Here is a 13624-nt window from a genome sequence, read left to right on the forward strand (position 1 = left end):
GGGGGGGGGGGCAGTCTCTGAGGCGTGTCGCCAGAGCAGAGCGCATTCAACTCTGCTTCCTGTTTCTCAGAACATAAAGTCAGAGCGGCAGACACGGGAACTGAGACCGTTCGACAGAGTGACGTCAAGGAGCGTAATACAGAAAGTGAGATGTGCAGGGAAACAAATTAATTGTCCTTTCGGTCTCTCTTCCTGATGTGGCATCAGTGATTTGAACAAGATGACTGAGCGTGCCTGTTTTCATAGGATGTGACTTTAAAACAGCTTATCTGATTCTTTGTCCTAAAGCAGAGCTGCCTGGAGTCAAAGCTGAGATACTAATCATCACATTTACTGCAGTCAGCAGCGTATAGAAAGAGCACAAAACCGCAAACATCCGTTTAGTACTGAGAGAGAACATGAGCGGCAGGCGGCAAGTCACATGACACAAGGGAACTGCACTGGCGCCTCGTGCATCAGTCCGACACTGATGCGGTGACACAGATGCAAGTCTCAAAACGAATCGGTCAACACACTCCACATATAAAACGCAAAGGAAGTGGGAACAAATATGGACCATAAATAGAGAAACTGAAATAACTAGGGATCTCAAAAAGTGCTGGAACTTAAAATAACAATTTCTCTGAAAATTTACTACTGAAATGGGACCGGGGCAACTTTATTTCTAACTGGTGGTGAGTGTTGCTTGTTAGGAAAGCATATGGTATTTATCATCATTCCTCATCAGCGTGAGCACACGGATCATCTGAATGAGTAAGAAAACCCTCATGAGCAGATGAGGAACTGTCATATGGTCATCCTTAATCACACAGCCTCATGACACGCAAAGTCTTCAAGACTGATTCTTTCAAATATCTTACACTTTAAAACTGGTGACCTGTTATGCGAAAAAGGTGCTATAGAAAGCGTTATGGGAAAGGGTTGACACACGTGACCCTCTGATGTCAGCAGAGCTAGTTTCACTTCTCTGTCTATGCTGGCTGGTGAACAGGGCAACCCAGTCACGCCCCACAGCACTGCAAGGGAACAAACAGACGGGCATTCATCAGTCTCATATCATCTTCAGCATTTGCCATTCAGTATTTTCTCCATCCACTGCTGAATTGAATCATATTTGCTGTATAAAGTGATTTATCTCATGCTGCTTTGACTCTGTGAATATAAAAGAACGCTTTAGCGATGCTAGCTGTGTCAGTACTGTACTTACTAATCTTTCAGTATGAAGTGAATCAGTCTCCTGAATGCAAGTATAGACTGAGATCTTTATTTTAAAGAGGTATTTACTATGAATTTAAAGGAGTAGTTCACCCAAAAATTAAAACTATTAAAAATATTTTGAGAAATGTCTCAGAAATGCTTTTTTTATTTGTTTGCTTGTCCATACACAATGGAAATCAATGGGCTTCAATTGCTGATGTTTTTAAAAATATCCATAGAAGACACGAACAGGTATGGAATGACATGAATGTGGGTAAATGATGACAGAACGTTCATTTTTGGGGGAACTATCCCTTTAAATCATAGGTAAAAGTACAGCAAGTTTCCTAACCTTCCTATTCCAAAACTACTAACTGATACAAAGACAAATGAGATTTGTCATGGAGGCCAATCTTCATCCCATCAGTTTCCAGGCCTACATGGAATGTGTGCCCACAAATCCCCACAGAAGTGAAACGTTGCCATTTACAAAGATGAAACCGTCTTTGTTTATTACACACTTTGGCTAATTTGTTAGTGCTTTCCACTTGCAGTAAGAGTCAGTTCTTTAAAAGTCTTTAAAAGTTAAAAGCATCCACATTAAATTAACATTGATACTAAGCATAAATATTACATCTAGAAAGAACGTGAGGCGAGAAACCTCAGACAGAATGATGACAGACAGCCACATGCTTACCGGTGTTCCGAGTTTGTCCAAGTTATCCAAGAAATATTTCACTGATTCACCCTGTGAGGATGACAGAGAGCAGAGAGAATCAGTCACATTATCAAAGCACTGCGAACTGACAATAAAAACAGCTGAGCACAAACTAGACATACAGTTCAGAAGATTAACAATCTTCCTTTCTTCATCCTTAATGTATTTGGATTTATACACACCAAAGTATGTTATTTGGTGTTCATTACAAAAAGGTTATTACAGTTGAATGTTCTCAAATAAACCTGGCAATTTGCAAACATGTAAAATGTGCAGACATAAGCAGTCAATGTAACAAGGGCCTCATTCAACGTGAGAACACACGGACATGACTCATGAAAAACCCTCTCACGGGATGTCAGTAATTACAAGCATACTCTATTTTGAAAGCAAATGTTACTGGCATCTTTTGTTTACCCCTGTAAAGGGAAATTCTGTAGTGTTATTGGTTATCTGCATCAGTTTATAGTGGTGACGGTACTAGTGCTGTACTAGCACCACCTCCTGCTTCAGCCATGAATTCGTGACAACTGGTCTCAGTGTGGCACGCCACCAGCAAACACAGGACACTAGAAAATGGACAAGCAGGGATGAGGAAGAACACACAAGGCGGGCTCTGGTTTGGAAAATGAAAATCTTGAGTAACAGGAACAAGCTGCCCAGGAAACAGCAACAGGCCTTGTGTTAATGTTCTGTGACGCTCAGATGTACAACGGACCAATTAGCCTCTTGACATTTCAGTTTGGCATGCTGGCAGGACAGCAGGAAGAAGTTATGTTCTGCTTCCTTCACGATGCTCATCTTTCTCAGTGCATGATGAAACTGTAAAGCAAAGCACTGTGGGAACAGTCAGAAAAAAAAGCCTTCCTCATTGCCTACATAAAATACCCTTTCAAACCATTACAGCATCTATTCGCATCTTGGGGTTAACTGAGGTCTATAAGAGGTACATGCAGGTCTTTCGAGGTGACTGTCAGTAGAGAGGCGATTATGTCATAAGAAAACCCCTGGTAACCCTCCCCCAGCTGGGCATGAAGCCACAGCCACACTGTGCTGTTCCATCTTCAATGAAGGGTGTGGGCACACAGGAACAACATGGTCAGGGCAGGCCAGGATATCAGTTTCTGAGCAATGCTAAAAAGGAAGTCCTGTTAAATCAGCAACATCTGAATCTAAGCCTGAAGCTAACGTCTGCTTTTGAACACAAAATCTCTTTTTTTCAAAACTCTTCATAAAAATGTAAAAACCAAATCATCTGAATATCACAATGCAAACACAGAGAGCAAAAGCTTTAAATACATTTGTTTAGGCTTGGTACTTATAATTGCGTTTTATAATGCCACAGTAATTTAGGTTTGTTTTTTACTTATTTTATAAGTGTATACCTCTTCTGTTCTGAATACTGTTAAAAGACTTACTAAAATACGTTTATAGTGTTTATGATGTTTGTAAATGTTTTATTTACCGGCATATTATAAATGTGACTTATACAACAATGTAACTTATGTGTTCTTTTCTCTCAACAATAGAATTTTAATAAATGAATAAAGAAAATATGAAAGTGATCTAAACAATAATAAATATAATGTTTTTTTCACAAGCAATGGAAGAACTCATAAAAAAATGAGTAGGTTAAAGGAATAGTGCACAAATTAACATTATCTAAAAATCCCCCACATTGAACAACTTAATTGTCAAGATAACTGGCAGACAAGATGATTAATAAAATAGCCCAATTGTTATCTGTAATGCATAAATACCAATAATGAGGTGTAAGTGAAGGTCCGTGAAATATCTCCTTCCCTGGGCCTCAGATTTACAGGAGTGCAATAGAGTCATCGTTTTAATCGCAGCTCAACATTCCTTCACGGATCATGCGATCCTTCTCCCAGATCCTAGTAATCTCAGGCCGAGATGAAGGGAAGGGGGAAGACTTCAGGCCCGTCAGCCTCCACAAAGCACTCTACACCCAACAATGACACCTACACACAGCACTAGTTAAGAGTACTACAAAAATGGAAACAGAACTCTTTAATGCTTTCCTATCCGTCCCTATATGGGGTGGGCAGAGCACAGAAACAAGTGTTTGGGAAAGCAGGAGAGAGCCCACTTGGGTGGATGTCTCCTATCAAAATATCTCTTCCGGTGACTTGAATCAGCAGAGATCATGATTCCCGCGGGGAACGCAGCAGAGATGTACAGCGCTGAAGACAGTTTCATTTTATAAAGCAGCATGACCGTCTAAATCGAACAGGCAGTCGGCATTTTGAAAATGCACCGTCTCCCAATTATTTCCAAAATCAGATTAAGCCTTCAGTAAGTGGGGTTAAAATGAACCTCACTGACTCGCACAGACTGTAAGTAAACCTTGTAATATTCACCAAACTGAATTTGACAGTTATAAACTATGTGCTGGCTTTTTAGCACAAAGCAGACGTCAAAAAGACAAACAAAAGAAGACAAGATGACAGTGCTGCTTTTCGGGGGTAGTGAGAGCAGAACAGCGAGGAATAAGGCAGTGGATTAGGATTATGCAATGCCTAGAAATAAGAGGAGGGGTGGAGTAAGGAGGAGCCAGAGAAGAAAGGGATCTTGGCTGCAGGAATCTAGAACAAGTTTTGTTTCGTTGCATGTCGGGTGCATACCATAACCCTCAGAGGCTGGAGGGGCAGAGTTGTGAAAGCAGGAAGCCTGATAATGTTTTGCACTCGACACACATGGTTTGTGGATTACAGGGCACAAAAGTGTTTTGTTTTGTTGCCTTCACTCACACAGACTGCATGCAAATCACCAGAGCCTGTGGCAGGAGGTCTACTTAACGGGCAAGTTGTATGGAAACCTCAACGGTAAGAGACGAATTTGCCTTTGACCAGCCTTGGTTCAGCACAAATGGAGATTCCTGAGATAGGTGAAGAGCAGACCTAGCCTGTTATCAGCTCCATACATCTGGGCCGCAGTAAAGCGCCTCCGTATTGTGTTGTTTCTTGTCCTCAACAGCATGCATCCACTGCTCTGCTTAAGTCCCAACTTGCCCATGCTGAGAGGTTCACTAGATATGGGCAAAGACGACCTTTATCCCTCAGCAAAAAAAGCAAACTATCTGTGCATGACACCAGTGATGGCTGAAATAAACTACATTATAACTCACACACAGGAAAATATCGTGTTACATATGTTCTAAAGAGAATTCAATGACAGTCATGAAGCTGCCTTGGGCTGTCACGGTCATGTCAATTTGGCTGACAATTGCTTTACAAAGAATTATCAACTGACAATTAAAATGTCAGTTTTATTCATGTCATTCACAGTGAATACTTTATATACATATAACATAAATAGCCATTCATGCTGGAATCATACAATGAATAAAAAGTGAAAATAACCAATTTGCACTTGCGATGGATGTTAAATTGGTTTAGCGTCAATGTGGCACAAAGTACTACAGCACTAGAGACATAATGTGACTTTCATGTAGCATGCATGACGTATAAACACCACAGCCCTAATTCATCCTCATCAATTTTACTCAGGAATGTTGGGAAAACATTAAAACAGTCTGTATCTGCAATCTCTTTCTCTGTAATCTCTACAAATCATAATAGTAAGAGTCGGTTATGGGGTGTAAAGTGCTTTGGTGAAATCAACATTTAAAATGTGGAAGTAATGCACTAGGAACTGAGAGCGTTTAGAGAAGTCTGAAGTTGCTAAGATGGCACTTGCTTATGTCAGGCCCTAATGAGGAATCATTTGAGATTTATTGGGGAAAACCAAAAATTACCCAACCAAACTGATAAGCTAGCTAAATAAAAAAACAGGAATAGCAATTGGTTACCTAGGTTTGATAAGTCCTCAGAAACAGACAGATGAAGAATGCACAGGCCTGAACACAACAGTGATGTGGTTTACACATCCTCCTAGATATACACACACCATCTTGGCAAGCCAATGTGCGAAACTTTCAGTTGGGGTCTCTAAAAGTCTCTAAAAGGTTTTTTGTCCACCACAAGACTTCTGTTAACTGCCAAAAAACCCACAGACTCTGTGGTGCAAAACAGGTGACTGTGGCCTAAAGTGCCATATGTTAAAAACCATAATAACTAGCATGAAGGTGTAGTTTAAGACAGTTAAGATAATATTCACTCTCTTAATAAATACTGCTGTTTTTATTGTGCACTGTGTGCAAAAATCCCACTGCCTGCTAAATATTCGGTTTGACTAAAAAAAAAAGCATCACATTACAGAAGTGAAATTAATTACAACTTTTAGTCATCTTTACAGAGAAATATAGTTCGGAAACTCACCAGCTGAAACTCCCTGCGCCGGTCATACGCGTTCTGTATGCCGCTGTCAGCCCAGAGGGCACGGATTGAAGGCAGGTACTGCAGGAACACTTTGGTCTCCATCATCCCTTGTGACACCATGGCTGATCGCGTGTCAAAAGCCATCATGGTGTCTCCATATGCCTGGTTTGAAGGGTCTCCCCATGGGATATGCAGCTTTTCTCTGGCATCCACAAGCACTCGAACACCTATGATGGCAGCAATGGGAGGAACATAATGTAAGGGCGAATTCCAAATGGAAGTGAGCATCCCTATGCCCTACTCCCTTCAAAGGGCAGAGCCCTTGAAGTGTGTTCTTTGAAGAGTGCAGGGCATTACTGTCTCATGTAAGCGTTTGGAACTCCCTTGGCGAAGGGAATGACTGACCAGATGTTACCTTGACAACGCTGCACGTGCATGCAGCATTCAGCACTCCATCAGTTGTTGAAAATAAATATTTCTTATTTTATTCAAATATTGTCTAATTGTGTCTTAATTACTATTAAACGTTTTCAAACTAAACTTGCTTACACTACCGTCTTAAATCATATTTCTATCAATGACGAAAAATGTTGTCTTAAGTAGAATAGGCTAATTAAATTAGTCTATTTTAATGTATGTTTGTATGTGAACTCGAAATCAACCCCAACTTTGCTTTAAAAAGCATCGCAAGATCTCCTAACCAAAGATCACATGATCACAAACGGAAATCACTTCAGTGAATTGACCATCGCATGTTCCCTTCGCTAACGGACTTCTGGAAGGGCCCTTCATGAAGGGATTCAGTTGCTCACTTCCGTTTGGAACGTCCCTACAAATGGCGTCCCCTTCCCGAAGTGCCCTTCAAGGGCACAAAAAAGCAGTTTGGAATTCACCCTTAATATTTATGCATGTCGTCGTGTACACAGTAGAGCTGCACGATTCTGGATAAATTGAGAATCACGATTTTTTGGCTCAAATAGAGATCACGATTCTGAACTAAACAAAATAATGTGTGACAAAATATTATTGCTGCAGTCTATTTAAAATTGTTTAATTGAATGAATTAACAATTTTATATATTTAAAGTATATTTATTACATTCATTTTTAATATTAAAATGGAAAAAAAAAGTTTGATTGAATGATCCAATGACTCACTCAAATACTTCACTTGTTTCATTACTGGATGAATCAGCATTTTTGAACGAATCTCTTGAATGATTCAATGACAAATACATTTCTTAACAGTCACTTTTCAATGCAATTGACACAAACGTCATTTGAAGTGCCAGTTACTTTCAAAAGGGGATTTGCTCTATTTTGATCGCTACCATGGATATCAATGTTTATATCTGAACTATGATCTTTCATCCCAGTATTTCTGTGATAATATGAATGACTGTAAGACAGAAATAATACTGTGTAGTTGAAAAGACTGTTTGTGAACTGTTTCTTACCCAAACATAGTAAATGTCTGCTCTCTGTGTCAGTGGCAGCATGAATGCAGATTTGAATGTTTCGGTATGATTTTTTTCAATAGACACAGGCGAATCGTTGTCATTTAAAAATGGTATCGCATGAATGTTTGAATTGAGATTGCGATCTTTTAACGATTAATCATGCAGCTCTAATACAAAGTTCAATATTATGCTTTTTGAGTGTAACAAAGTAAACAACATTAGACCCCAGTTTTTCAACACATGCAAAATTAGGATTTACACAATAACACAAAAAGGACATTTTATCACAACTTTATCATTTTATCATCTATATTGTGACAAATGACAAGTGGTCTATATGAAGGTAAGCATTACGAATTGTGTAGTGGCATGCTAGTAAGGCTTGTGGTTTTGCTTGGATATATATATTTACACTAGGGGTGGAACGGTTCGCGGAAAAAAATCGAACCATACGGTTCTCCACACACGGTTCGGCACGCGCTAGGACCGCGGTTCAACTTAAATCTGACAACGCATCTGTAATATGGTTTGCTATAAATAACACGTAAAACAAACAGGGTTCGGCTAATATATGTTTCTGTTGATGGATGCGCATTCTGGATTCCCAAAACATTACAACAACAGCGATGAATAAAAAAAAAACGTGGACAAACCATTCACTCTTGTTCAATGCGAATGCCGTATGCTGGAATATGAGCAGTCATTTATTCCGTCATCCCCCGGGTGCTGATAGCGGGCGCGCACAGGTGAGACCTGAACAGCACACGCTGATATCAGTGTTTAAGCTAAACTCATTTAAGCTTTGCCAGTTTAAACATTTAAGGGCCAGAGGATGCAAGCTCGTGCACGCAGTGAGAAGATTTGTGCGTGCGCTCATCCGAAGCGCGCAAACCCGCGCCTCAGAACGCGCTCAAATATTAAGCTCTCTCTTAAGTACTGTGTTTAAATGGACAAATTCACATAAAAATTGTCAAAATACCCGTCTTGGTAAGTATCCTATAGCAGACATAGCCAGCTGAACGTACTGTATCAGTGCACTGAATCAGTGCATTCTCTTAAAGTGACAGCACTTTCTTAATATTAATCAAACAGCAACAACAAAGAAATCACTCACTGCTCTTGATTGAATAGCTTTTGTAACTTTAATAAAGATTAATCTTTAATTTATACAGTCAAATATGCAATGCTGTTTTACATTTCATTACTTTATTCAATTTCTGTACCTAAAAACTAATGTTAGCTACCTAAAAAAAAACTGAATATCACTGTTTATTTTATTTTAATCTTTACTCTATTGTATTTATTTGTGCTGTTGCTTGTAGTTAGATAGATTATTCTTATTTTCTTTATTTTTATTTGACAGTATAGTTTTTGCCTAAACATAGCACATACCGAACCGTACCGAAAACGTGACTCTAAAACAGTGATACAAACCGAACCGTGAATAAGTTGAACCGTTCCACCCCTAATTTACACCCACACAAACATAACGGACATCTCAGGACACAAATGAAATGCAGAGCTTTTTAATAACTTCACACAGCTATGTAGAAACTTTACAGTGCATTTAAAGGAACAACAGCGTCAGGTGAACTAAAAGACAGTTCCAGTGTAGACATGTGTATTGTGAATTTTATCGGATTCAGCATTACAAACGACTTAGGGCTACAGAAATCCACAGAAAGAATCACAGATTTACTTTCAATTCAAACATTAAACGTTAAATGTTGTAATAACATGGTAAAACCTAACATTAAAAATTTGCACATTTACTCAAAAGAGACGTTACTCATTAATAAATAAACTATTTAAAATTACTAAATAATTTTGTAAATGACTTTTTATTGTAAATCCCATTTTTTCATCTTTGATTTAGAGGAATGCAGCTGCTCAAAGCGTCAATATTTTTTTTAAATATTTAATGAACATTTAAAACCTTGTACATGCTCAAATCTGCAAATAATATATAAAGAAAATAAATTTTAAAAAATAGGACTTTCTATTTGCTTTTAAACTGTAAATGCTTTTTACTAAGCTGTTTTTCCAATTTTTCAAGTTCTACATTTTTCTCCTTAGCTCCATGTTGCAGTAAGTTTTGGGAGTTCATTTTTAGTCCATCTCCTATCCTGAAAAGTCTGTCTTGCAGAGACTGACAAAAATTAGCTCCTAAAACTTACTGCCAGATTCTGGAAAATAAATTCTTCAAACAGTGATAACCTACCAGCAATGTAAATATGATATTTTAAAATATATTAGAATGAGTACATTACAATATAAACTTATTAGAACGAATACATTATTATTTATTGGCTTAAAAACAAGATGCAAAAAATCAGAATATTGTACCTGGTGGGGAGTGCCCAATGTAAACATGAAACATATGCCATTACCTATATTGTACTGTGGTACAGTTATGGAGGCCCTTCATTATGCAGAGGTCAACTGCCTGCTCTGCCAATAGTTAGAAATGGCACTATAGTATGCAGCGTTTAATAAAATAAACAGCTGTTTTACTAAATTCTTCTGATGTGAAATTCAGTGCAGTCCCGTATCGTGATATGCATCGTATCGTGGCCTCTGTATCGTGATATGTATCGTACCGTGACTTTGCTGGTGATACACAGCCCTGATATATAGTATAGTATTTCAGTCTGGCGAGTAAACAAAAAAATGTACTAGCCAATGGCGATTCAATTGCCAAGGTGTCCGTAGAGGGTTGTGCAGGAATGAGTAGAATTATTATTAATAGCCGTAATCCCGTGCCGAAATTCAAGTCCTGCTCCGTTTTCTCTGCTAATAACCCAACTGTGAATGATGCGAGAGGTGTCACTATGTTGTCACTGAGAAGCTGCAGCCGTGGTGGGGATGATTTTTGGTGTGCCAACAGAACAACAACAACGCGCTACATGTTTCTTTTCCCCTCATTTTTTCTAATTGACAGAAATCCGTTGTAGCGATGGAAAACTTGAATCCCTGTATATACAATATTAGAATGTTTGCGGGAGCGGGACACACACACGCTGCGGGAGTGGGTGGAAATGGTCAGAAATTCAGCGTAAGCGGGCTTAAGAAAACTGTCCCGCTCAGGGCTCTAGGCTGCGCATCAACACACAATTTTTTTTTGCGCTACCCCATCTCCACCCCCAATCATTAGTGCCGTTTCTTTGTCTTTGACAGAACATATAGGATAATTTTTTAAATAACTCCATAAACAATTTATTTCAAATTTAATCAAGCACTTTCAAGGACTTGTCTGTTTTCAAGTACTTTCCAGGCCTTGAATCCATATGTCTGAAATTCAAGTACTTTCAAGAAGCGTGGGAACCCTGCTTTCATATATTGTCTTTTGGCCAGTTTAGTGGAAAACACAAAGTTCTTGGTAACTAGGAATAGTGAATTAAATTATGAATGGAGTTACTTTGCGGTTATCTTCCATTCAGCATAAAAACAACAATTGGCCTATTTTAAATGGGCTGCTTTTTCTAAACCATTTGTTCACCAATATAGCTCATGAAGCATATGATTAATAAGATCATAAGATCCTTCTGGACCTCACGTGCAGTTATCAGCCCGTTCCGGGGTCCTTTCACAGGATAAGTCCTTAATTGTTCTCACCACACATTCCGGCGTGAGGTGACGCCAGGTCAAGAGTGTTTAACCGAAAACCCTTTAAGAGGTCAGCAATGTCCAAGCAGAAGCCCGTTACTGCAGCACAAGATTGCATGTAAAAAGAGCAGTCTCTATTATATGCACGTCCTGAAGCACAATCAATAACAGCAGTCCATAGATGCACATTAGCGAAAGCAAATAGCCATTCGGTCTAAAGTACTAATGTACTACATACAGTGCAGTGTCGGTCCTATCCCTACAGAGTTAAGAGCATGTCAGCCTTTACAATTTCATCCCTAACAGGACTCCAGACAAAAAAAATCGAGTAAGGAGTCATTGGCTCCTAGAAGAAAAAAAATAATTAAAAATATAATTTTTTTAGGTGCCACAGAATAAACGTGTTTTATTTTATTATAATTATTTTTTACATTTTAACATTTCAATCATACTGTCATGTGTTAAACGTAGCCTATATTACGTTGCAATGTTTACAAGCTTTACATGTTTTCTGCAGTTTGAAACACTGAATGAGCTTTTACATGAGACATTTCAGTAAGTTGTACTGTAGGCTCTCTTATAAAATAGCCTACCTTTTGATGTTAATTAATGTTTATTATGTATAGTAGTAAAGAGAAAGATTAAATGGGTTCACTTGCTGCTTGAACTGAGGCACTAAAGCAACCATGCCTGCCGCATTAAGGCCGGGACACACCAAGCCAACGGTCGGCCGTTGGCCAATGTCGGGCCGATGGCGAGCGACGGTCGGGCTAGTTTGTTTGGTGTGTTCCACTCGTCGGGCTCACGTCGGCGGCAGTTTGCCCGATTCAACATGTTGAATCGACGTCAGCGCCGTCGGCGAGAGTGAGAACTCTGATTGGATGTTCAGTTTAGCGAACGAGTCAGTGACTCGAGAATTAAAGTGAAAGTGATGAAAACAAGCACGTAAATGAAGGCGGTACAGACTGAAGGCTGTTTAAATGTTACGTGATCTTTCCCAATCATTCCAATACGCGAATGTTTTAACAACACGAGCCGCTTAAAATGATTAAAGTTATCAACGTTACTGATATTCAAAATGGTAAGCAAGCACTGCTTTGTTTACATTTCGTATTATCTGCGTTTATCTCGTATATCTTTGTTTCGGTTTCTCCTTTTGAATGACAAATATATACTATTGATAGCTGCTGATATAGACAGTTAATTCCTCTCACGCATGCGCAGAATGCACGTGTTAGTTTGCCGTCGGCTGTAGTCTGTGCGGTGTGTTCGAGCGCAGCTTTTTGGCCCGAAGTTGCCGACGCGAGGCAACAACACCGTCGGCTTTCGTCGCCGCTAGTTCTTTGAACTCGGCTAGGTGTGCCTTTAAAGAGCACCAAAAACAAAACTGTATTTATTGTTTGAATTTTGTTATGAATTTGGAATCATTTTAAAGCTGATACTTTGTTTATTAAAAAGTAACAAAGCACAAAGCTTTTTGCGATTACTGGACGGCAAGTGCGCTTCAAATAATGAAGTTCACGCATTAACAGAACACAGCATAGACTAAGATCGTGATAAGAAGAAGCCATATTAGTAATGATTATAAACAAGAATTGTTAAAGGGGTCATATGATGTTGCTAAAAAGAACATTATTTATGTATTTGGTGTAATGAAATGAAATGTGTTTATGCGTTTCAAGGTTAAAAAAACACATTATTTTCCACATACTGTACATTATTGTTTCTCCTCTATGCCCCGCCTTTCTGAAACGTGTCGATTTTTACAAAGCTCATCGGTCTGAAAAGCGAGGTGTGCTCTGATTGGCCAGCTATCCAGTGCTTTATGATTGGCCGAATTCCTCAAGCGTGTGACGGAAATGTTACGCCCCTTACCATATTGGGATGATGCCCTTCAAAAACATGAAAACCCATTATAAACGAGGCATTCATTGCATCCAGTGGGGACATAATTATGGATTATAATGACTTATACTGTCTTTTTACGTGTTGCGTTGCATCGCGCCGCGTAAACATAAAACCATGTCTGCATTTGTGATCGGAGAAATGACAAACAACAAGCCCTACTCAACGCTGCCCAAAACTCGCGTTTGACTCATCAGTGGCAAATTCTATAAATATAAAAAATTTACTTACAGTCTGTGAGTCAGAACAGCCGGCATTGTAGTCTACTCTACCAGGATCAGGAAACAGTCCTCCATAAAATGCGCTGGACACATCTGAATATTTGGGTTAAACTTCTGGAACAGTGTTGTAAATACAACTTAACCACTGATTTCTAGTCATGTCCATTTTTGGAAGGCCAAACAAAGTAGTTTCGCTTTCACAACGAAACACACAGCG

General features: G+C 39.1%; 1 protein-coding gene across 1 annotated transcript in view; it reads right to left on the reverse strand.

The window, feature by feature from the left end:
- Window positions 1-13624, reverse strand: part of LOC107654495 (guanine nucleotide-binding protein subunit alpha-13) — a 26972-nt gene that overhangs the window by 5529 nt on the left and 7819 nt on the right. The window contains exons 2-3 of the mRNA XM_016441579.1: window positions 6217-6443; window positions 1895-1945 (exon numbers count right to left, since the gene is read on the reverse strand). Of these exons, the coding sequence (XP_016297065.1) occupies window positions 1895-1945; window positions 6217-6443 (278 nt within the window). The remainder of the gene's footprint in view (window positions 1-1894; window positions 1946-6216; window positions 6444-13624) is intronic.

Source organism: Sinocyclocheilus anshuiensis, unplaced genomic scaffold (assembly GCF_001515605.1).
Source record: "Sinocyclocheilus anshuiensis isolate Anshui unplaced genomic scaffold, SAMN03320099.WGS_v1.1 scaffold419, whole genome shotgun sequence".
In the NCBI taxonomy this organism is placed as follows: domain Eukaryota; kingdom Metazoa; phylum Chordata; class Actinopteri; order Cypriniformes; family Cyprinidae; genus Sinocyclocheilus; species Sinocyclocheilus anshuiensis.